Here is a 22,692-nt window from a genome sequence, read left to right on the forward strand (position 1 = left end):
TTTTGTTTCAGTAAATTTTCAGCACATCTAACTAACACTCAGATCATATTCATATTTCTCCTATTGTCCCAAATATGTCCTTATAGCTGTTGTGTCCAAGCCAGTATGTAATCCAGGACCACACTTTCTATCTGGTTATTTGTCCTATAAGTCTTAGTCTAGCCTAGTTCCTTCCTTATGACATTGACCTGTAGAAGAGACTGGACTAGTAGCCCTGCAGAATGTCTCACCATCTGGCTTTGTCTTGTATTCTTATGGTGACACTTAACTTGTTCCTCTGTCCATTGTATTTTCTGTTGAGTGAAGCATATCCAGGGCTTGAGGAGTTCACTGGTGCCTAGAATACCCAATGGGTAGTGTCCTTCCTGTGTCCTCTCATCACCATTAGTGGTGCCAGGGCCTAACCCAAGATTAGGGGAAAGGTGATGTGACCCCTCCCTCATATGGTTGCATGTATTTACTTTTTAGTAGAAAGTAATGTGTGGTTCCCTTGGCACCGTCTGAACACCCAGTTCTGGGAAACCTTTTTAAACTACACAGTAGAACTTGTCCATTTGCTGAGGGGAACTTGATCCTGGGGTTTGGGTTTTCGGGTGAAAAAAAATCACAGAACAAGGATATGGACTGAGTTTCATCTTGCTGAGTGTAAATCTAGTAAAACCTGGTTCTGTTTTTATTTGCTTTCCAGACACGTGATCTAGGTTAAATCCCAGCTTTGCTACTTACCAGCTGAGTGACCGTGGGCAAGTTCCTTAACCTCTCTGAGCGTTAAGTTCCTCTTTGGATTTCTTGTCTGGTAGAGTTATTGTGGGGGTTAAATAAAAAACAAAAAGTGTCCTCGGCTCTTTTCTCCCCTAGATGGAAAGCTCTTTGAGAACAAGGCTGATAAATAATAAGAAATCCAAAGATGTTTGTTGGGGGAATTCCCTGCAGTCCAGTGGTTAGGACTCCTGTGCTTCCACTGAAGGGGGCATGGGTTAGATCCCTGATCGGTGAACTAAGATCCCACATGCTGCATGGCATGGCCAAAAACAAAACAAAACAAAACCCAAAACCAAACCAAACCAAACCAAACAAAAAACAAAGATGTTTGTTGGATGGCGGAAAAAAGAAAAAAAGGGCAAATGGTGATAAGTACCAGGTGATAAGTACCATGGAGGAAAGACATCATCCATTTAGGCATTTGTTTGTTCATTCATGCTTTCATTTCATTTAACATGTACTCATACCAGGCTCTCTACTGAATCGACTGAACCTCTGCCCATGAAGTTCAGGGACCTGGAGGGCACCGATAAAGAGATTCAGTGTATGGCAGTCCAGAAAGTTGGCTGGGTAATTCAGGAAGACTTCCTAGAGGAGACTGGGATGAATGGGGAGGTTTGGTGGGGGCTGAGATGGGGGAGATAGTCTCTGGATGCAGGGGCTTTTTCCTGGCACAGGTGGCTTCTGGGAGGGCTGGACAGGGCTCATGGCAAGAGGTGAGCCCATGCTGGCTTCAGAGGTCACTGTTCCTCCCTGTCCTCCTTCTCCTCCTCCCTCCTTGCCTATCTGCCCTCCCATCCCCTAACCAGGACTTTGAGCCCTGTGTGACCCTGACAACCCATGTGTCTGTCTGCAGTGCCGGATGGAGTGCCGTGATGTGCCAGCAGAGACGCTCTACGACGTCCTACATGACATTGAATACCGAAAGAAGTGGGACAGCAATGTCATTGAAACTTTTGACATTGCCCGCTTGACAGTCAACGCTGATGTGGGCTATTATTCTTGTGAGCAGACGCGAGCACGCCGATCCCAGCCCCCTCCACCTCCATCCAGGCCTCCAGCCCAGCCTCCTCCTCCCACCTTCCATCCTTGGGGTCACTCCCATGGCCAGGCTGCTCAGAGACCTGAGTGCAGAGATGTAGGGCTGCCCTCCCTGAATCCCTATCCACTCCCAGACACTTGAGCACACATACATGTGCACTCACAAACACATATGTACTCCCATGTTCAAGTATACACATTCCACACAAACACACATGCACAGTCATGTACAAAACCCACAGCCACATGCCACCTACTCACAGTCACACATTTCATGGACACACTCACAGTAATACCACTGTTTTCTCATACACTCACATTCACATATACAAACAGATCAGGCCAGCAAGGTAAGGGCTGTGTGAGGTTGTGAGGAGCAGGGATGGCTGGATACAGGAGGGGAAAGAGTTCTGTTCTGTCTCTTTGCTAGTTCCAGAAACTAGGTCTGGTGGTGGTGGTGGGGTACCTGTTTGGACCAGGGGGAGCTGGCAGTTAACCAGGCATCCCTATGTCTCTGGGCTTTGCCACACCCTTTCAGTCAGGCAGGCCAGTGGTCTGGCTGAACTGTCCCTTGTCCTCTACAGGGAGGTGCCCAAAGCCCCTGAAGAATCGTGATGTCATCACCCTCCGCTCCTGGCTTCCCATGGGCACTGATTACATCATTATGAACTACTCAGTCAAACATCCTGTGAGTCAACCTGCCTTCCCTGCTGGGTGGGCAGGGGAAAGTACCAGGTAGGGCTGGGCCAGCAGGCCTAGCCCAGGGAGAGGACCCTGGCTGCTACCAGGACTTTTCTGTGACTTCAGGCCAGGCATGAAGCCTTCTGTCCCTGTTTCCTTCCTATACAGTGAGAATAATGGTTCCTGTCTTCCTGCTGGGGCTTTCAAGCAGATGAGAGGGCGGTGTGGGCCATCACTGTGGACAAGTGGGTGGGATGGACTGGCTGGGATAGGGGGAGCAAGAGGTGAGAGGTAGGGTCCTCTGACCTTCCCTGAGTCTGGGTCTCCATGGCAGGCAGGACAGGCAGGTGCAGCTGGCTTGGGCAAGGGTGTGTGTGTGTGTGCGTGTGTGCGCACGCTCATGCGCGCCCATGTGTTTGCTCATGAACCCTGACCCCAGACTTGGGTCTTTCTGGAGGGGAACAGGGGAAGCTTAAGAGGGGCAAGGATGACTCCTGACTTCTCCCTTTTTCCTCACCCCAATATCAGGCCTGGCCTGGAGTGGATGCCAGGGGATGTGAACCAACTCTGTGTGTGTGTTAAGTGTACTTACAAAGACACCTTCTTTTCCCACACCTTGAGTCTCACCTCCCTGTGCCTTCCATTCCCAGAAATACCCACCTCGGAAAGACTTGGTCCGAGCTGTGTCCATCCAGACGGGCTATCTCATCCAGAGCACGGGGCCCAAGAGCTGCGTCATCACCTACCTGGCTCAGGTGGACCCCAAAGGTGAGGGCTTGGCCCTGGAAGCCCGTCATGGGATCCTTCCTTATACCGCAGGGGATGGGGCTTGATCTACTTGATCTACTGGGATCCAGAAGGGCCTCTGTTAGGAGGTGTTTTGTATTTTGGGGCATCTGCGCCCACAACATTCTTTGAACCAAAGTTTGAGACTTTACAGTGGTTTGAAAAGCAAGGGCCAAGGTGGTAGCCACTGCTCCATGACGAAGCTTACAGCTGTCTTCCTGGACTCCCACTCCCCCATGCTCTGTCTTGCTCCCTGCTCACTGGCTGCTCCCACTCTGTCTTGTTGGCTTCCATCCTGGAGGTCTGGGTTTCCTAGGCCCCAGTCCTTTTTCCCTTGGGGGGGCTCAGCTACTCCCCAGGCTTCTGTGGCTAGGTTGACCACATGTCTCTCTTTGCTGAGATCCAGATCCCCGTGGCCATTGGCCTCTTGGACGTGTCCCTCAGGGTGTCTCTTAGGACCTGAGGCTCCCTGTGTCCAATGCTGAACTTACTGTCTCCCCTCCTAACTTTCCCCTTCTCCTAAGTCTCTTACCTCTAGTCACTCATGCCAAAAACCCGGTGGTTGTCTGGGGTCCCCTCTTCTCAGCTCCCAAATCTAGTCACTAATTATTATTGATTTTACCTCCTAAATAGCTCCTGAATCTGTCATTTCTTTCCATACTCAGTGACCTTGTCTGTCCATACAGCTACCAGAGGAATTTTTCCAAAGGACTTATTTCCTTGTGACTCTCTTCTGCTTAAAGTCCTTTTGTGACTTTCCATTGCCCTCAGAGTAAAGTCCAAGCCCCCTGCCCGGGTTTCCCAGTCCCTCCTCATAGCTTACACCTTCCTACCTATCTAAGCAGCCCTTTCCCTCGGCCTAGAAACACCTCTCTGCCCTTACTCATCCCTCCAGGGCTGCTTCACCACCTCTATCCCTGATACCCAGAGGAGTCGCTGGCTCCCTGCCCTGTGGACCCATCCCCCTCTAGCAGAGTACTTGGCATACTGTTGGGGCCCCCCAGACAGTGAGTTCCTCTCTCAGTCCCCAGGGCTGGTCCAGGGTGGGTATCACTGAGTGAATGTGGAGTGAGTGAAGGAATGGATGAATGACTAGAGGAGGGGTAAGCCTTGAGCATCTTTGCCTGGGTATGCCCCCAGCACCACCGAGGGCCCACGGGCCCAGGCCCAGAGCTCCCCAGCACCTCACTGAGTGAGTTTATTGTGTGTCAGAGGCAGAGCAGACACTTGGGAATCAGACAGGGTGTAGAGCTGGGCTGTGGATTCTAGGTCAGGCCAGGCTGGAGTGCTTAGCCAAGAGGTCTATGTAGCAGCTAGGCTTCCTGGGCCAGGGGGCTTGGAAGGACAGGCAGAGCAGCGGATGAGCACCAGGGCCGTTCAAGGTAGAGGGACTGGGTATGAGAAAAGGGAGGTCAGTGTGAGTAGAGGGGAGGCAGCAGGTGAGAGCTCGACTGGCCAGGATTTCAACCCAGGTGTTGCCTGTGGTCACCTAGGACCCTGTGGTTTTCTTTTGTGTAGCCCTTGGGCTCAGCAGAGGGCAGAGGCAGGGGGTGGTGGAGGTGGGGGGTTAACAGAGATGAGCCTGAGGACCATGGTCTGAGGTAGAAAGAGGGGGTGAAGATGATGAAGTCTTACAGGACTTGCCTCACAGCGCCCCCTCCCTAAGGAGACGAGCGTGTCCTCCCTGGAAGCCCCAGGCTGGAGTGAGGGGGGTGGTATGTGTGTTTGTGGGGGGCTGGTTCCCTGAGGTTGCTGCTTCCCTTTTCTCCTCACTACCCATTCCTGCCCTCATAGGCTCCTTACCCAAGTGGGTGGTGAATAAATCTTCTCAGTTCCTGGCTCCCAAGGTGAGTGGCCTTGGGACTTTGCGGGTGTGGAGGTTGGGGGAGAGGGTTCCAGGATGAGGGGGTGGAGTCAGGGGGCGGAGCTAGGGCTGAGGGGCGGAGTTATGAAAACTGGATCAAGAGTCAGGATCCTGGGAGATGCGGACTGAGCCGCTGGAGGGCGCGGGAGGGGATGTGGTGAAGACAGTCCGCTCCCCGCTCACCCCTTACTCGGCGGTGCGGCGGCTCCGCAGGCCATGAAGAAGATGTACAAGGCGTGCGTCAAATACCCTGAGTGGAAGCAGAAGCATCAACCGCACTTCAAGCCGTGGCTACACCCAGAGCAGAGCCCGTTGCCGAGCCTGGCGCTGTCGGAGCTGTCTGTGCAGCACGCGGACTCGCTGGAGAACATCGACGAGAGTGCGGTGGCAGAGAGCCGGGAGGAGCGCATGGGCAGCGCGGGCGGCGAGGGCAGTGATGATGACACTTCGCTCACCTGAGCACGGCACCACGGCAGGGACCTAGACAAGACGGGGCGGAGCCCAGGGGTGGCGGATCCTCCCGCGCTTTCTCCCCTCCCCCATTGCTTGCGCCTCCTGGGGACGCTGGGCTCCGGCCCAGGCTGGCGCTGCGGCGTGGCTGCACACAGCCCCAATAAACGGTCCCACAGACTCAGCCGGCTCATCACTGTGCCTGCTTCCCACTTGCTCAGGGCACAGGCGCCGCCCTCGGTCCCTCTATTCTACAGTTCATTTTGTTAGTTTTATTATTGATCACCTGGACTTTGCTCCTTTAGATATCCCCTCATTTCCCGATGTGTAGCTCGGAACACACCCCCTCCTGTCCCTGGTGTGTTCATTATCCTTGCATCCATTCATTAGTTCACTTTTCATCCATCCACCTGTCCTTGTTGTGTGTTCATTCGGCCATTCACTGCAGGCTATTTGGCTACCTTTCACTGCTCTAAAAGAAGGAGCAGGTCTGGCCAGAGGCCTGGGGTCAGGGGTCAGAGAGTGGGTTCTATTGTAAGACCTTCAGCCTAAGGCCCCCTGGGTCCAACCTATGGACCGGGGGTCTGACACTCTCCAGTTGTGACAGAAGGAGGGGGAGAGGTCCTTGGGCCTCAGACCACAGCGCTGTGGGCCTCAGAGCTTAGGTTGGGGCAGCATGTTCTGCAGGGAGTTTGGGGGTTGAGGTGAGTGTCATCAGACTCCAGTGCAGTGGAGGGACCAGGCCCTGTGATTTGAGCCCTCCCTAGATCATTTAGAAGACCTCAGGCCTGTGTTAACAGAAAGGGTGGGGCCTCCAACCCCTTGCCAGTGGTCAGATGCCAGTTCCCTGATCCTGTGTTCCACCTGGCTGCTTTGATGTCTAGGCTTTGAAGTCTAGAGGGTTGCCTGGGCCTCTCCTGTTCTCTGTAGCCCACAGGTGCCCTCTGCTGCCTGAGGGTCACCCCTGCTATCAGGTCGGGAGGAGGGCCTGGTGCTCCACCCCTCTCCAGTGTTTTTGTACCCCATAAGAATTTTGAGCCGGAAGTTCTCCCCAAGGTCTGGCCTTACCCTCTCCTGGGAAGCGACTTAAATTTGCCTGTCAGGAAGACACTTGGAGTCTACTTTTTCCTAGAGGGGCAGGGTGAATGTCCAGTAGGGGTAGGCAGGACATTCTGTAACTCACCAAGACTTGGCCAGTTTACCCAATACTGGCTTTGTAACTTCGGGCAAGCCCTGGAACTTCTTTGGAGCCTTATTTCCTAATCTATATCCTGGGGTGATGATTTTTCACCTTCAGGCAGATTGAGATAAAAGGAATAAGTTGCCCAGCACTGGGCTTGGCATGTAGTAGGTGCTCAAATTAATGACGCCCAATCTCAGCCCTGGACATAGGACCTGGGAATGCCTGCCAAACCCCAGACCCTCGACCCTCATCTGTGTGTATGCTGGCAGGATGGGTGGAAATCTCCCATTCTCTAGGCCAGGGAAGTTGCCTGGCAGCCAGGACCTCAGGCTGCAGCCTTTATAAAGCCAAGGAATCCTTGGGTCCTCTGACTAGAATCTTCCCCACCACCCTGCTCCTGAGAGATGTGGGTCCAGGGAGAAAAGTAGGATATTTTCGAAGAATGAAGTGGGTAAGGACTTCCTGGAGGAGGAGGTCAGGGACTTTGGTCTTCCAGCTTCCAACTGCCCCTTTCCGCTCTGTGGGTGGGGCGGTTTGTGCCTTGTCCCTCCCAGGGAGAGGGGCGTCAAGAGGCAGAGAGACTCAGGAAGAGATGAAGACTCAGAGGGCGGGGGTGGTGGAGGTAGACCGGAGCCTCAGGAGACGGAGACGGACCTGTGAGCAGCGAGAGGGACAGGAGAGACTTAAAGATCAACCTGCCCGCAAGGCGGGCCAGGCCAGAGGACTCGAAGACCGTGACTAGGCGTGGCCGGGAAGGGGGCGTGTCCCTGGGAAGGGGGCGTGTCCCTGCCCCCTTCTCCGTCCTCCCCTCCCTGGGGCGTCACGTGGGGCGGGCGGAAGCGCCCGGCAGGGTGGGCGCGCCCGGTCTGCGGCCGCGAGTTGGCTACACCGGCGTCAGTGGTGGCCCCGGGATCCCGGGTCCCCGCGTCCCCGCGTGGAGTCTTCGCTCACAGGTCAGTGCGGCTGCCGGGGCCTCTCCGTCCGCTGCCCCTTGGCCAGGTGTGGCCCGGAGTTTCCCCATTCCGCAGAAGGGAACGCCGAGGCCGCGCGGCGACTCTGCGCCCGGCGACTACTTCCGCGGGCGTTTCTCTGGGTCACGTCGTCTGTTCTGACTGGTGGTGGTGATGGGGTCGCCTCCGGAGGATGCGCGGTCGGGCTAGAGACGGTAGGGAAGGAGGGCGAACCGGCGGGACAGGGGGCTTCCACCCTTTAGCCCTTAGGCGTGAAGTCTCCGAGGTTCCGGAGCCAACCCGCCCTCGGGCACCTTGATTTTCTCATCTGTGACATGAAGGCTCCCACCCACTTCGTTGACTGCGGAGACCCTTACCGGTCTGCAAGTTCTTATGACCTTATGCGCTGGACCTGGGGCTCCACTGATCTTGGGCAGACTACTTCCGGGCTCTGCGCCTCAATTCCCCACCAGTAAATGGGGGCATGGCTTCCCAAGAGCCCCTACCTGGCCCAGTTGCTGGAAAAAGAAGGAGGTGTGTGTTCACTGAATGGGGTCAAGCCGGGAGTGGGTTATTGGGCTGGAGAGAGCAGACTCCGAGTGCAGCCTGAGGGCATGGGGTGGGCCTTTGGTCCCAGATCTCGAGGGGTGGTTTTTAGTGCTGGGGAACTCTGGTCGGTATCTGGCATATGCACCCTCACTCCCCCAAGCTCCTGTCCTGGGGAGCCTTCCCCAATCCCCAGGGCTGCAGGGTTGGACAGATATATGGAGGTACTCAGAGAAGGATTTGACTGTTTGCCGAGCAGGGTCCAGACAGAGACACCCAGGATACCTGTCCTCGGAGAGCAGAGTGTCCAGGCTAGGAGAGACCTCCCAGCAAGCTCATTACAGGGTAGAAGGAGCCCTGCGGAGTCAGAAGACAGGTGCAGACAGGTACTGGGATGGAATCAGGCACTGGGACTCTTGGAGGCTCAGGAAGGAGGAGATGGTTGGAATGGGCCTTGGCAGTTAAGTGGTAATTCACAAGGATAAGGACCCTCAGAGGAGGGCACAGCTTGTGCAGAGGCAGGAACTTGCATGGTGTGTTTGAGGAATGGCAAGGAGATGGAAGTGGCTGGAATGGGTAGCAGGGGTTGAGTGTAGAGAGAACCAATCCCCCGGTCCCGTGGCTGGTTGAGGGTTGTCCAGACCCTGGCTTGGGGAAGCCTGTCTTCCCATTTGCTGCTTGCTCACTGGAATAGGGCAAGAGGGGGTTGTCCCAGGCAGAGTCCTGACAACTGTGAGGTGGAAGTGGGCAGATTGCTCCCAGGCTTCGTTGGGGCATTCAGGCCTCCCCAGTCAGCCCCAGCCTCACCCCCATCGTCTCTTGGACTCCAGCCATGCCTTTCCACACATCATGCCTCAGCCCTTTGTGCAGGTTGCTTGTCCTCCCCTCTATCCTACAGAAGTTTTCTCCTCTTCCAAACCTCCCAGGTCCTTTGGGACTTAAGAGGTGGGCCTTCTCCTGCCTAGCCTTTCAGTGCTGTGTAGGGCACAACTTAGGAAGGGTCTCCTTGGAGCTCTGTGGGGAAGGGGACTGCAGAGCCGTGGGGATGACTGGGACCTGGGACAGTCCCTGTGCAGCCACCAAACACTACGTGACTCTGGAAGTTCCCAAACCTCTCCATTTCGCCATCTGCTGGGTTGGGTGATAAGCCCTGGCCCCATGCTCCAAAGAGAGACTCTGCTGGAGCAAGAATTGGGCCTGTCTGAGTCTAATTCCTTCCCCCAGCAGTGAGTGTTTGAATGAAGAAAAGGGAGAACCTGGGGGGAAGGGGTCACTTCAGAGGGGTAAGGGGCCTCTGAGAGTCCTAAGGGCTAGTTGTGGACTAGACTAGTACAAAGCCCTAGGACAGAGGGGAGTCCCCTCCACTCTCCGGGGGCCCTCTCCCCTCCCCACCCCACTCTCCCTTTGGCCAAGCTCAAAGCCAGCCAGCTGATGCCCAAACAAGTGGCCTCTGTTCCCAGGATGGGGGGAGGGGAGGCAGGACCTGGGCTGCAGGGCCTGGGCTGCAGGCCCGTCTGTCCAGCACTGACCCTGGCCCCCCGCCCTTCACTCTGGATCTTAACCCTTGGGGGCCTGAGAGGGGCCCTGGACTGCTTGAAGGCTGGTACCCCTTGCCCACCAGCTGTCCCCTCCACCCCACTTTAGGGTCCCAAGGGTTCTGTTGCAGCAGGAGGGGGTGCAGTAGGACATGAATTGGAAATGGAGAAGGAAAGGAGGGAATGGAGGTGGGAGGGAGGCTGAAGCAGATATGGCCATGGACAGAGATCACTTGGCCCAGAAGCTTTTTTCATAGATGAGGAGACTGAGGCCAGGGACCAGAGATCAGACCAGGATCACACAGCAAGCCCTAGTGGGGGTCAGGACTGACCCGACTCCTAGTCTGGTCCCTCTTGGGGAGAAGAAAGGGAAAGGGAGGGACCTCTACTTGATTTGAATACCTACGGTGTGCCTGACACTGCACATTTGTTACTTTATTTAGCTTTACATCATTCCGTGAGACAAGGGTCATCCTCCAGTAAGACAGGGGAAGAAACAGCCTTGGAGAGAGCTGAGTAATAATATCAGCGAGAATGACGCCAGCAAACATGCACACAGCACCTTTGTGGGCACTACTACGTATGTTAACCAGTTTCGTCCTCCCAACAAGCCTAGAAGTTAGGCACCATACTACAGATAAGGAAACTGAGGCACAGAGAGGTTAAGTAACTTGCCCAGCATCACGGCAAATAAGTGGTAGAGGCAGGATCAGGACCCAGGCATTTGTTTGCCTCCTTTGGCCTGATTTCCCCTCCCCCAGCCTGACGTCACTCCCTGAGCTCAGTCCAGGGTCCCACTCAGTGAGGGGCTTTCCCCTGGGTGGTGGCCAAGGCAACCTCGAGCAGAGTGTGACCCCAGCCATGCAGACCCGGCCCTCCCTTAGGAGCAGAGTCCAGTCCCTTGGGCGGCCCCTGTCACCCCCTCTTCTGCTCTCTGTCAGGCTGGACTCTTCCCCCTCCATAGCCCTGCATGGAGGGGCACTTCATGTTTCAGGAAGGGGCTCTGCACCAAGGGTCTGAACAGCAGGAGGGTGTGGGGAGGCCCTCAGAGATCCCCTACAAGTACAGTCCCAGTGGAGCTCAGGGACTCAACACCAGTATCCCCAGCCCTGATCAGAGAGGACATCTTGTCCACCTAGCCCCCCTCCACCCCCCCACCACTGTCAGGCCCCCAGACCTGTAGATTCCAATCAGGGTTCTGGAGAAGACAGTCTCAGCCCCAAAAGGCAGGTGACCTCAGGTTCAGGGATGGCCTGGGGTGGCGGGGAGGGAGGGCAGTGCATGGCTGGTCTTCTACATGACCTTCCTGTGGAATTTCTCTCTGTCTCATCGTTTGGAACATAGTTCAGAAGGGAAAAAAGATTCTGTCCCATAAACAGGACGTCTGTCCCAGACCATTGAGACAATCAGAGTCGCTGGGAGGGGATGTGGAGTTAAGTGACCAATTCAATAACAAAATTATTATTTAATAGTAGTAATAATAGTAGCAGTAGCTACTGTTTTTTGGAAGCTTACTACATGCCAGACACTTGTGCTAAACATTTTATGTACTGATTTCATTTAATCCGAAACAATAGTCCTATGGAGTAGGCACTGTTACCTTTTTACAGATGAAGAAACTGAGGCCTCGAGAAGTTAGTAGTTTTCCTGAGATCATTTATTATATAGAAGAGCTGGGAGTCTGAATTTCTCTAGCTTCACAGTGAGAACCCTGAGCACTGGGAGACACTGCAGGCAGACAAGATCCAAACCCTGTCCTTCTCTGGGAACTCCCAGTCGGGGTGGCAGGCAGGGACGGGAGGGCCGCCTGGGCAGGTGACATTACTGGTGACGCGCAGTGGGGATGGGATGCCTGCTCGCAGGCTGGACTGGCTGCTGTCAAGTCTTAGCCCCCAGGGGCCCAGCCCTAGGATGAGCAGCTCCTGCTCACTGCTCTTGTCCTGTCCTGTCCAGTTTGGACTTTGTTGAGTACAGTGGTTCTCCTTTTTACTGCTGAGGCGACTGAGGTCAGTAGAAGTTAAGTGACTTGCCTAGAGTCTTTCAGCTGAGGAAAGGGAGAGCTGGGACTGGCACCCAGGCAGGGGGCTCTGAGGCCTGCACTCTACCTCCCTGCCTGGTCAGGGCCTCCTGGGCCTCTGAAGCCCTGAGCTTCCTTCAGATACTGCCCACCTGCCTTGTCACAGTGTCCAAGTCTTTCTCTCTGGCCAAACCAGGAACCTGATTCCTCTCAAAGTGCCTGGGGTTTGGTACAGCTGGGTGTCGGTGACTGAACGAACAAACCTGGGGAACATGGTTGCAGAGCTAAGAGGCCAAGAAGCAGAGACCAGCTGTGGTCAAGAGTGTGATGCTCATGGCCAGTGGGGTCCAGAGGAGGATTCAGGGGTCAGAGAGCACCCCCACCCCCACCCCCTGGGAGGGAGAAATGTGGCAAAATCTTCCTCCTCCTCATTGTTTTCATTGTTGTGAGAGCAAAAGATTGTGAGGGCAAGGGGGAGGGAGAGGAGGATTGGGACCTCTCACAGCCACTCCTCTGTCCCCATTCCCAGGGCAGGGAACTGGAGGTCACACCTGGAATCTCAGCTTCCCAGGGCCTTTGGGGGACCCTGGCCCCGCCCTCCCTCCTTCTGGCCAGGCCAGTGCTGGGGTGGGTCAGGCCCTAGGACAGGGGGAGCAGTAGCAGGGCTAAGCTACCGCTGCATATTGCTCCCCTGCCCCACAGGTGCCTGGGTCTCCTCTGCCACCTTCCTTCCCGCCCCAGAGGACGCTGTGCGGCCCCTGGGCATCCCCTTCTCTCCTTCCCTCCCCTCCTTCCCACCATAATGCTGGGTCCAGGACTCTGCCTATAATCAGGCCTGGAGTCAGGAGCTCATGGTCTGTCCCCAGCCTCTGGTTCAGTGAGAGGCCTTGGGTTGGTCATGGACTCAGCTTCCCTGGAGCTTCAGGGAGGGAGTAGGAAGCAGCAGCACCTGGGACATCCCCATCCCCCAGCCCCCAGGTGTGGACAGGTCAGGACAGAAACCAAACAGCTCAGGTAAGGGGGGCGGGGGAAGGGCTTCTCCATCCCTCTCCACTCCCACACTCCCTCTCCCCACATTGGGCAGCTGGGATTTTAGGATTCTGAGTCTTGAGACTGGTGGGCATTGGGGATCAAGGATTCTAGGGTTTTATGTGCCAAAGATCCCCAGCTTCCAAATTTCCAAAATTCTAGGTGCCAAGAACCTGCAAAGCTTCCAGTTGGGCTGCGTGGATCCTGAGTTGAGGCTGAGCCCTGTGCCACACCTTGGCCAGCTGGTGCCAGACAGACAAGGCCTGGAGAGTTTCTTGGGGCTGCTTGGTGGTGGTGCGGGGGGAGGCTCTTCATGCCCTTTGCACCTACCCACCACTCCCAGCAGACACCCAGTTGACACACACCTTTCAAGAAATCTGAGAACCAGGTTCTGGAATGGACTAGGTGGTAGCAGAAGAGATAGCCAACTTAATGGAGGTGGGGAGGAGGCAGACAGGAGCCAGGCCTCCTCATCATTCGTTGGGGGTGGGGCTGTCCTGGATGCCAGGATGGGATTGAGAGGAGGCCCAGGGAGGGCTGGTGGCTGACTGGGTCACAGAGCAAAGCCTGGGCCGTACTGCTGGGCGAACCAGTTCCTCTCAGGGCCGGCATGGAATGTGGCTCAGCAGGCCCAGGTCCAGCTTTGGAGTGTCAAAGCCAGGCTCAAGGACTCTGAGGGGTGGTGGACAGAGACCTGGGCCCGGGAGCCCCAGGGGAGGCCCTGACCCTCCTCAGGGGGCAGGGAGACTGCACCTTGGCTGAGGGCCTTCTAGTAATTCACAATGCCTCCCCAGGTCCTTCCGGTGCCCATGTGGGCCTGTGGGCACAGCAGTTGCCCTCAATGGGCCCTGGGCATGGGAGCGGGAGCTGCCTCATGGGAAAGAGGGCTGTTTCCTCCCCACGAGGGAAGTGCCCTCCTCTTGGAAGACTTCCTGGCTGGGTGAACTCCTTTCTGCTGCACATCCCTCTGGGGGGGCACCGTGCGTGTTCCTGTGTGCGCATGTGTGTGCTCTCAGGCCCAGACACCTCCTTGGAGGACCCGTGCTTTTGCCTTTGTTTGGGTACGACCAGCATTCCATGTCCCAGTGGGTTGGGGTAGGAGGTACCTGGCTCTGCACCCCTTGATGTGTGAGCTGGGTGAGGCTTTTACCCACTTGAGTGGGGACCTTCACCCAAGCGGGCCGCGGTGTGGTTCTGCAGCTAAAATGTGTGTTTCCAGAGGCCCTAGCCTGATGGGGAGAAAGGGCCTCCCTGAGCTTTGCCAGATGACAGCAGGACAGCTTTGGGGTGGAGTCTCTCTTGCTTGGTAAAGGGGTGCCAGAGCCTCAGCTAAAGTCCTACCTTTTCCCTCAGACTGGGGCTGTTCCTCTTGCTGTCTCCTTCTTAGCTCTAAAGATGGATAGCTAAGTCTAGGGAGGCCAGAGATCCAGGGAGTATCTAATGGTTCTAGTGGTTCTGTTCCAGGACATGAACCAAAACACTCCTCTGCCTTTACTGCCTGTGACCTGAAAACCCACATTTCTCAATGCAGGGCTGGCCTAGCCACTTGGAGATGGGGGGTTACTCCAGTGTCTCTGAGGTCACCTGAGGGGACCTCCCCCTCATAGTTCTTCCAAGGAATAGGCTAGAGGAAGGGGATGGGGTGCTCAAGCTGGGGCGCCTGGGTCCTGTCCTGACTCGTGTGGCCCTGGTTGGGTTCTTGTCCCTTTCTGGGGCCCACTTTCCCCTTCTGAAAGCGGGAGGATTGGATTAGGAGGTCCCCAAATGCCTAAGGAGCAGGTGCTTGGGCATGTGGAGAGCTAGGAGAAGGCGGGGCTGGGGTCTGGCAGGCAGGAGGCTGGAGCTGTAACTGGTGGGCATGAGCAGAATGGGAGGCACCTGGTCCTGGGGGGCTAGAGGCCAGGTTCTAGCCACGCTTTGGCCACTGATTGCAGTGTGACCTTGGACAAGTCATCACTTGCTTGGGCTCCTTGCTTTCCACGTGTAAAATTGGGAGATTTCATTCAAGCAGTAGATATTCACTGTCTGCCAACCCTGGGCTGGTAGCTGGGGATGCAGGGAAATCAGACCCCGGTCCTGCCTTCAGGGAGCATCCAGCCAAGGCTGGGGCGAGAAAGAATGTGTTTGTATATGTGACACAGCGACAGATAAGTGACATACCGGTGTGACCCAGGCTGTGACCGTGGGAGTCAGAAACTGCTGCCTAGAGCAGGTGACACTTGAACGCGAAGGGCAAGGTAGAGAAAGATGTTCCAGGCGGAGGGAACATGATAAGCAAAGTCCTGGAGGTCAAGTGTCCAGCGGTGAGAGTGGAGGGAATGAACCTGGAAAGGGGGAGTAAGTGGCGGGACCTAGAGGGTGGAGGCCCTTTGAGCCCCGCTGAGTAATGGGGAGCCGTGGAAGGGTTAGGCAGGCCAGGGAGGGGGAGATTGGTCTCAGAGATTTCTGGAAGTCTGGGGTGGTTCTCACCTGCTCCGGGGAACAGGACTTCCCCTGTGTGGGTGAGGGCCCCCCCAGCAGTGTTTATCGGGCCAGCACAGCAGGAAGTGGCAGGGGTAGCCACAGAGGTGGAGAGAAGGGGCAGGCCCAGCCACGGAGGGTGCCAAGGAGTCTCAGAGTTGAAGCTTTCGCTCCTAGACCTCTGGACATGAGCCTTGAACCTTGGCACTTGCCTCACCCAATCGTCCCTCACCCTACCCGTGTCACGGGCCCTGTCTCAAGCTCCTGACCAGGGCGAGCCATGCCTCTGTAGACGTCCTTTCATCCATGCCCCCAGTGGCCAGACACTTCTAGCTACTGGGGATAGAGCCATGAATGAGACAGTGCCCCGTCCTCTGGTTGAGGAGACTGACAATGAGCAAATAAACATATAATACAGTGTCTGCTAGAAATAAGGGGGGGTGTCGAAAAATGACATGGGGTCAGGAGAGAGGGACGGATGGGGGACACTTCTTTAGGCAGAGTGGTCAGGAAGGAAGGCCGTGCTGTGCATTTGAGAAGGCGCTGGAAAAAGTATGGGAGTGAGTCATGCAGGTGTCTGGAAGAGCATTTCAGGCAGAGGGAGGTCCAGGGCCCAGCCCTGAGGCAGGAGCACTCAGAGTGGGTTGGAATAACAGCAAGGCAGGGACAGACCATGCAGGCCTGGCGGGCCTTGTCCTGGCTTTGGCTTTACTCTGAGGGAGGTTGGAAGTCACTGGAGGGTGAGAACTGGTAGGTTGGGATCTGTTTTTTGTTTTTTTTTTTAATTTACTTATTTATTTATTTATATTTGGCTGCGTTGGGTCTTCGTTGCTGCGCGTGGGCTTTCTCTAGTTGCGGCGAGCGGGGGCTACTCTTCGTCGTGGTGCACCGGCTTCTCATTGCAGTGGCTTCTCTTGTTGCAGAGCATGGGCTGTAGGTGCGCAGGCTTCAGTAATTGTGGCACTCAGGCTCAGTAGTTGTGGCTCACAGGCTCTAGAGCGCAGGCTCAGTAGTTGTGGCGCACGGGCTTAGTTGCTCCGTGGCATGTGGGATCTTCCCGGACCAGGGATCAAACCCCTGTCTTCTGCATTGGCAGGCAGATTCTTACCCACTGCGCCACCAGGAAAGTCCCTGGGATCTGTTTTGAAGGCATACATTTATTCCCCACAAGCCCATTATACAGATGATGAAACTGAGACTCAGAGAAGTTATGTGAATTCTCAAGTCTCACAGCAGTAGGACCCCTGTCTGCCTGCCTCCCTGCCGCCCCATGTACCCTGCTGCCCTTCATGGCTTCCTCTTGTCTGGACAGTAAGGCTGAGTGTCTTAGTGTGGCCTTCAAGGCCCTTCTCAGCCCACACTCATCCTCCCTCCCCTCTCCTGCCTGACTTCCCTGCTCCTGGTCTCCACACTCTCCCCTCTGAGGAGACGGAGTGGAAGGAGGGGCTCCTGTGTGATCTTGGGCAAGTTACTGAACCTCTCTGAGACTCAGTTTCTTCCTCATCTGTAAAGTCGGGCTAAAACCATCCACTTTCCAGATTGTCATGAGGATTATATGAAACAAACCATGTAGCAGGTTTGGCACAGCGCCTGGTAGATGGGAAGCACTCCATAACCATGGCCTTTTGTCTTTTTAAGCAGGGATGGCAGGGTCAGATAAGTGGGTTAGAATGTTCCCTGTGAGCGAGAGAGGAGAGTCTTTCCTTTCTGTTGTCTGGTTATAGATTGGGGGAGGCTGAGGTCCCACATCAAACTGGAGGCCAGAGCCTATGGGGCTGGTCCCCCATCTCCCTCTCTCCCTCTTTCCTTTCCAGCCCCTGCCCCACCCATCTGGTCACCTCCACGCACCAACACAGGAGCTTCCTCTTTTCAGGTTCCAGCAGCGAGGGTCCTGCTGATCACTGGCTTTCCATTGCAGGGGCTGCCTAGGGAGAGGGCAGTGTCAGGTCCCTGTTCTCCTGGGCTGCTAGTTCTGGGTGCAGAGGAGCCCCAGTCTCTCCTTCTGGGTGGGCAGGCACATCAGGTGCCCAGTTGCCTCAGAGAGGATGGAGTCAAGCAGCCTTCCCTTCCCCTCCCCCATCAGGCCAGGGCTGTCCTCAACCCCTCTGGTGTGTGGTGAGGCTCTGACTGACATGACTCTGGCTCTGTCCACTCCTGCTGCCAGGGAGTCCGTCGTGTGCCCTGTGCACTCCCATCCTCTCTGTGGTTAGCCCTGTTTCCTCCTGTTTCTGCCTCATTTGCAGTGTTAAGAGCTCCCCCGATGCCAGCTCCCGCATGGGGGGCAGTCGTCACAGAGGAGGATCATCCTGGAGTCACCCTGTGGTACCTCAGGCCTCCCCCTCACCCAGCACCTTTGGTGGGAGAGGTGCTCCCTGCCCTGCCTGGGGAGTCCCCAGCCCAGGAGGGCGTGTCTGTGACTGAGGGGCCGGGGGCCAGGCCAGAGACCGTGCTCTCCTGGTGAGAGAGCACCAGGTCTCCACAGGTGCTGTGCGGCTGGCTGGGCCCCCCTTCCAGGTGGGAAGGGCCTGAGCTGGGACCTGAAGAGTGAAGGGTTAGGGGCGTAGGGCAGGTGGATGTGGGTCCGGGCTGGGGGGTTCAGGTTTGGAGGAGCTCTGTCTTGTTGTGGGGGATGGTTAGAGGAGCAGGTAGAGGGCGCTCTGGTTGAAGGTGTGGGGGACGGAAGGGCAGGGAGGAGGGCCCAGGGGTCAGGCAGGCTGGGGAGGGGCAGTGGGGATGGAGAGGAGGGATGAGTCAAAAACGAGGTGATGAGGAGGCAGTTAGAGGAAGGGGAGGGCGTGGTCCAGAGTGATCCGTTTGGAGGTGGGGATACTGGTAGGGCCAAGGAGGTCAGTGTGTCTTGGACTTTTTTTTTTTTTAATTGAATTATAGTTGATTTACAATGTTGTGTTAATTTCTGCTGTACAGCAAAGTGATTCAGTTATGCATATATATTTTTTTTCATATTCTTTTCCATTATGTATTTTTTTTTTTATAAAATTGACCATTGTAACCATTTTATTTATTTTTTAGAAATGCTTATTTATTTATTTATTTATGGTTGCGTTGGGTCTTCATTGCTGCACGCGGGCTTTCTCTAGTTGCGGCGAGCGGGGGCTACTCTTCATGGCTCCTCTTGTGGAGCACGGGCTCTAGGCGCGCGGGTTTCAGTACTTGTGGCACACGGGCTCAGTAGTTGTGGCTCGCAGGCTCTAGAGCGCAGGCTCAGTAGTTGTGGCGCACGGGCTTAGTTGCTCCGCGGCATGTGGGATCTTCCCAGACCAGGGCTCGAACCCGTGTCCCCTGCCTTGGCAGGCGGATTCTTAACCACTGCACCACCAGGGAAGTCCCTCCATTATGGTTTATCACAGGATATTGAATATAGTTCCTTGTGCTATGCAGTAGGACCTTGTTGTTTATCCGTCGCAGACTTTTTGACAGGGCCTGAAAACCAAACCTTTTAACTATCAGCTTCATTTATTGTGAGTTGAGGTACTTCAGACATTCACCCTTCATCCTCTCCAGGGTGGAGAGGGGATTGGGCATGAGGGGGGCCCCCGGTGAGGTTTGGGGGAATGTGGGTGAGGGGCAGGGCTAGGGTGGAGTCAGATGCTGTTTAGAGGACAAACCACAGGGACCCTGGCATCTCCTGTTCATAGTGACCCTCAGTCCATTTCTCATTTGAAAGTCTGTGGGCTTCAGTCTGGCCTCCGTATCTGTGGTTGATGGGGAGGAGGGGGTGTCATTTGATAAACTGTGTCTTAGACCTTCGGGAGGATAAGACAGTGAGGGAGGGGGTGAGCTTTGGGGCTCAGTTTCTCATCCTCCAGTCCAGATGGCTCAGGAAATCAGTTTCATTTACGATAGTTCTCTTGGTATTCTGTGCATGTTATATTGAAAATCATAAAACTACTTTATAATGATGGTTTTGGGGAAGAAACTGGGACAAACTCATTTCTGATAGACTTAAAATGCTTTTATCATTTTTCATTCTAATTATGAAAGTGATATGCAACTGTAAAAACTTTAAACAGTACAGACATGGAGGTTGTAGAAAGTGATTAGTCTTTCAAGATTTGGGGTGGGAATTAGGGGTAGGCCTGAAATTTAGGTCAGGGCTGTCTACTGTCCTTTAGTCTTAAATGTCCATTGATCATTAATAAAAACTAGTTGTACATTTTATTAGGGCGATGCTGAGGGGGCTGCCCTAAGGAGGTTGTTACAATATCCTACCTCTCACCTACTCCACTGGGTGCAGATGTGCGTGTTGCACACTGCCCAAGGGTACCTGGCTGGGGGCAGGGAGAGCCGGGAGAGGAGGACTGAAACTCAGCCTGTCCTCTTTGCTGAGCTGCATGCCCTGCTATGGGGCTCCTGAAGCAAGAGGCATTTTTTTCTAATTTGCTCAATGGTCCCACCTAGGTTGGAGGCAGCCCTGCTTTCCCCAGGAGAGGGGAGTGGGTGAGTCCACTGTGGGGCGGGGCATGTGCAGTGCCTGGGGCCCCCCAGGAGGAGGTCCAGGAGGCCGTGGTGTATCCAGCCTGGAGCCTTGCTGGGGGATGTGGCTGGAGGCAGGGTGTGGGGGTCACTGGTATCTGGGGAACTGAGAATTCCAGGGTGCTGAAGGCATCCAGACTAGAGCCTGGCTACAAGGCCAGCACCAAGGGCCCCTCGGGACGGGCCCGGCCAAGGCCTTGGGGCTCGGAACAGGAAGTGTCTGTCTTAGCAGCAGAGGAGTGAGCAGATGCCGAATGAGTGTGGCCTCTAGTACACACATGGTCATGTGTCACGGTCGTCTGGGTGACAGCTCTGTTCTGTGGAGGGGGAAACTGAGGCTCAGAATGTGACATGACTTGCCCAGGGCTTCAGGCAAGAAGTGATGGAGCCAGGACTGGAACCTGGTCTTGCCTGGCATCCTGGGGGGATGGGGTTCTGACCTGGAGCCAGTGGCCCCCAGTTCCCCACCAGATGGCTGAGGCAAGCCCTGGGGCCTGGACTCAGTCAGTCCTCTGCCCTGAGGGCTGTTCCTTGTCAGCCCTCACCACTCCTGTCAGGCCACATCACAGATGGGATGGGACAGAAATCTGGTGCCTGGGCAAGTGACGGGGCGGAGGTCCGGGGCTGGGGTTAGGGCAGGAGACCCCAGTGTGCCTCCTTGGCACCCGTATGCCGTGGCCACCAGTCCCTGAGAGACAGAAAATAGGCTTCTCGGTCCGGGGGTTATAGTCAGCTGCCTGCCTGAGGGCCGCACCTGCTGCCTTGCCTGGCAGGGCTGGAGGGAGCTGGCTTCTGCGGAGGGGCGGGGGCCACTTCTGTGCCCTCTGGGTCAGGCACCCAGCCCCCACCTAGTTCCTCATATGTGAGGGAAGTGTCTCCAAGTCCTCTTGCCTGTGTTAACAGAGCCCTGAGAACAGCCAGGAGGGCAGCAAACGAGGGTGGCCCTGCCCCCAGGTATGACCTGGTGATTGGGCTGGGGGGACTGGGCTCAAGGGGCGTGGGCAGCGTGGGGCTCTGGGCAGTTGTACGCAGTCCGGTTGTTGGTAGTCAGTATGGGGACTGAAGGCTGTGTGTGTGCTGCTCGGCGGGGTGGGCGGTGTGCGAACCTGGAGGCTGTGTGAGGTATGCATTTGTGGTATGGGTGGGGTGTGCATAGTAGACCCAGGCCTAGCTGGATATATAGTGCTCTTAGTTCCTGTGTGGAGAGCTCTGAGGGCTTTCCTGAGGTCTGGGCGCTGGGGTCCCTGCCCAGCTTGCCTAGGATGGGGTGGAGTGCTGTGAGGGGGAAGAGGGGGTCGGGGGGTGGACGAGCACAGGCCGCAGGTCTGAAGCTCCAGGCCTGCCTTCCTCCCCTTCCGTTCCCCCCACCGTTGGGCCTTCCCTTGAATCCAGAGCACAGCTCTGTGCAGAGGGGAGGCTTTGAAGATGCAGTTGGGGAAGGGTCCTCGCTGAGGGGACTCCAGAGCTGAGTGGGGAAGGAGTTAGGACCGTCAAGGCTACCGGATCCAGGCCTGACTCATTCATGCAAATAAGAATGCAGAGGAGGCTCACACCCACATGGGCGACCAAGGGCAGATCCCTAAACCTCTCTGAGTGTCACTACTGTCCTTTCACATCTTCTGTTCCTGCCCCACTGAACTCTCCCCATCTCTGGATCTGCCAGCTCCTTTTCCATCCCCGGGCCCTGCACACTCACGTCCCTTTGCCTAGAAGTGCAACCTCCTACTTATGCTCCAAGGCCCAGCTCAGGAGTGCCCTCCGGAAGCCTCACTGCCTCTGCCAGACAGACAGTCACATCCTCTGAAGGCCCTGTTGGCTCTAGCAAGTGACCTGGGCAAGTTTCCACTTCACACAGCCTCCATGAAATGGGATAAAAATCCCAGGCCTTGGGACTGTACCGGGGATGATTCAGGTGAACGTGGAAATCTGGCGGAGGCTGGGCATGCAGTGGATATTTAGGAAACCAAGGAAGTGAGAGTGTGCTTGTCCTTAGCTAAAGCTCAGGGCTGCCTTTCTGCTGGACTGGCAGTACTGGTGTCCCTAGTCAGTAGTGGGCAGGGATGGCGCGAGAGAGATGCTGCGCTGGGACAGAGAAGGGGCGATGAGATTTAAACTCTGCCCTTGGGTGTTGGAAAGGTAGTTAAAGCACAGAAGGATGAAAGTTTTGGCTCCAGCAAGAGGGACTCAGGCCAGACCTGCAGAAGGACTGGTTGGCAAGGATTAGGGAGATTCCAGACAACCCTTACTTACCCCTGGACTGAGTGCCCTTGTGAGCACAGCCAGGTCCTGGGCTCTACTGTGAGGGCAGGGGAGACAAGAAGGGGTACAGGCTCTCAGGATACCCCAGGCCAGGTTGGGGGTTGGGTGGAGATGGACCCCCCACAAATGGGACAACCAGGAACAGAGCAGGAGCAGCACTGAGCTGCATGACTCAGCCTCTGAGGCTTAGGAGCCCAAGGGGGCGGTCAGGGAGGACTTTCTGGAGGAGGCAGCCTGGAATCAGCACCTGAAGGTGGGAGGATGTGGTTCATTTACTCATTGACAACAGACAGTTTTGGGGGCTTCCACGTGTCAAGCTGGTGCCTGGTGCAAAAAGTGAAATGGAGGGAGTGGTGGGCCACCTGAGCCCGGCCGGGGCTTGGGGCATGTCCTGACAACTTGGGCAAGTCACTTCCTCCCTGTGGGTGTTTGTTTCTTCATCTGTAAACGGCAGGGCTGGAGCCAGTCGAAGGATGGTCGGAGGAGCTGGACTTGAGGACACTGGGAACCATGGAAGGGGCTTTGAGCAGGCGTGGGACGGTGGTTGGCCCAGTGGAGAGGGGCTGGAGGGAGACAGGGTAGAAGCAGGGACAGGGTGGGCTGATGTGATGGTGAAGCCTGAGCTGGGCCCTTGG

At 55.8% G+C, this 22,692-nt stretch overlaps 2 protein-coding genes across 4 annotated transcripts in view; both read left to right on the forward strand.

The window, feature by feature from the left end:
* The window catches only part of STARD10 (StAR related lipid transfer domain containing 10), a 34,385-nt gene extending 28,617 nt beyond the window's left edge, over positions 1-5,768 (forward strand). For all 3 annotated transcript variants that reach the window (XM_061201288.1, XM_061201291.1, XM_061201289.1), the window contains exons 3-7: positions 1,619-1,766; positions 2,388-2,491; positions 3,135-3,252; positions 5,065-5,117; positions 5,348-5,768. In XM_061201288.1, coding sequence (XP_061057271.1) covers positions 1,619-1,766; positions 2,388-2,491; positions 3,135-3,252; positions 5,065-5,117; positions 5,348-5,593 — 669 coding nt within the window. In that variant the 3' untranslated portion in view covers positions 5,594-5,768. The remainder of the gene's footprint in view (positions 1-1,618; positions 1,767-2,387; positions 2,492-3,134; positions 3,253-5,064; positions 5,118-5,347) is intronic.
* Positions 5,769-7,650: 1,882 nt separating this feature from the next.
* Positions 7,651-22,692, forward strand: part of ARAP1 (ArfGAP with RhoGAP domain, ankyrin repeat and PH domain 1) — a 62,835-nt gene continuing 47,793 nt past the window's right edge. Inside the window, exon 1 of the mRNA XM_061201298.1 lies at positions 7,651-7,720. The gene's annotated coding sequence lies outside the window, so the exon portion shown is untranslated. The remainder of the gene's footprint in view (positions 7,721-22,692) is intronic.

Source organism: Eubalaena glacialis, chromosome 10 (genome assembly GCF_028564815.1).
Source record: "Eubalaena glacialis isolate mEubGla1 chromosome 10, mEubGla1.1.hap2.+ XY, whole genome shotgun sequence".
NCBI classification, from domain to species: domain Eukaryota; kingdom Metazoa; phylum Chordata; class Mammalia; order Artiodactyla; family Balaenidae; genus Eubalaena; species Eubalaena glacialis.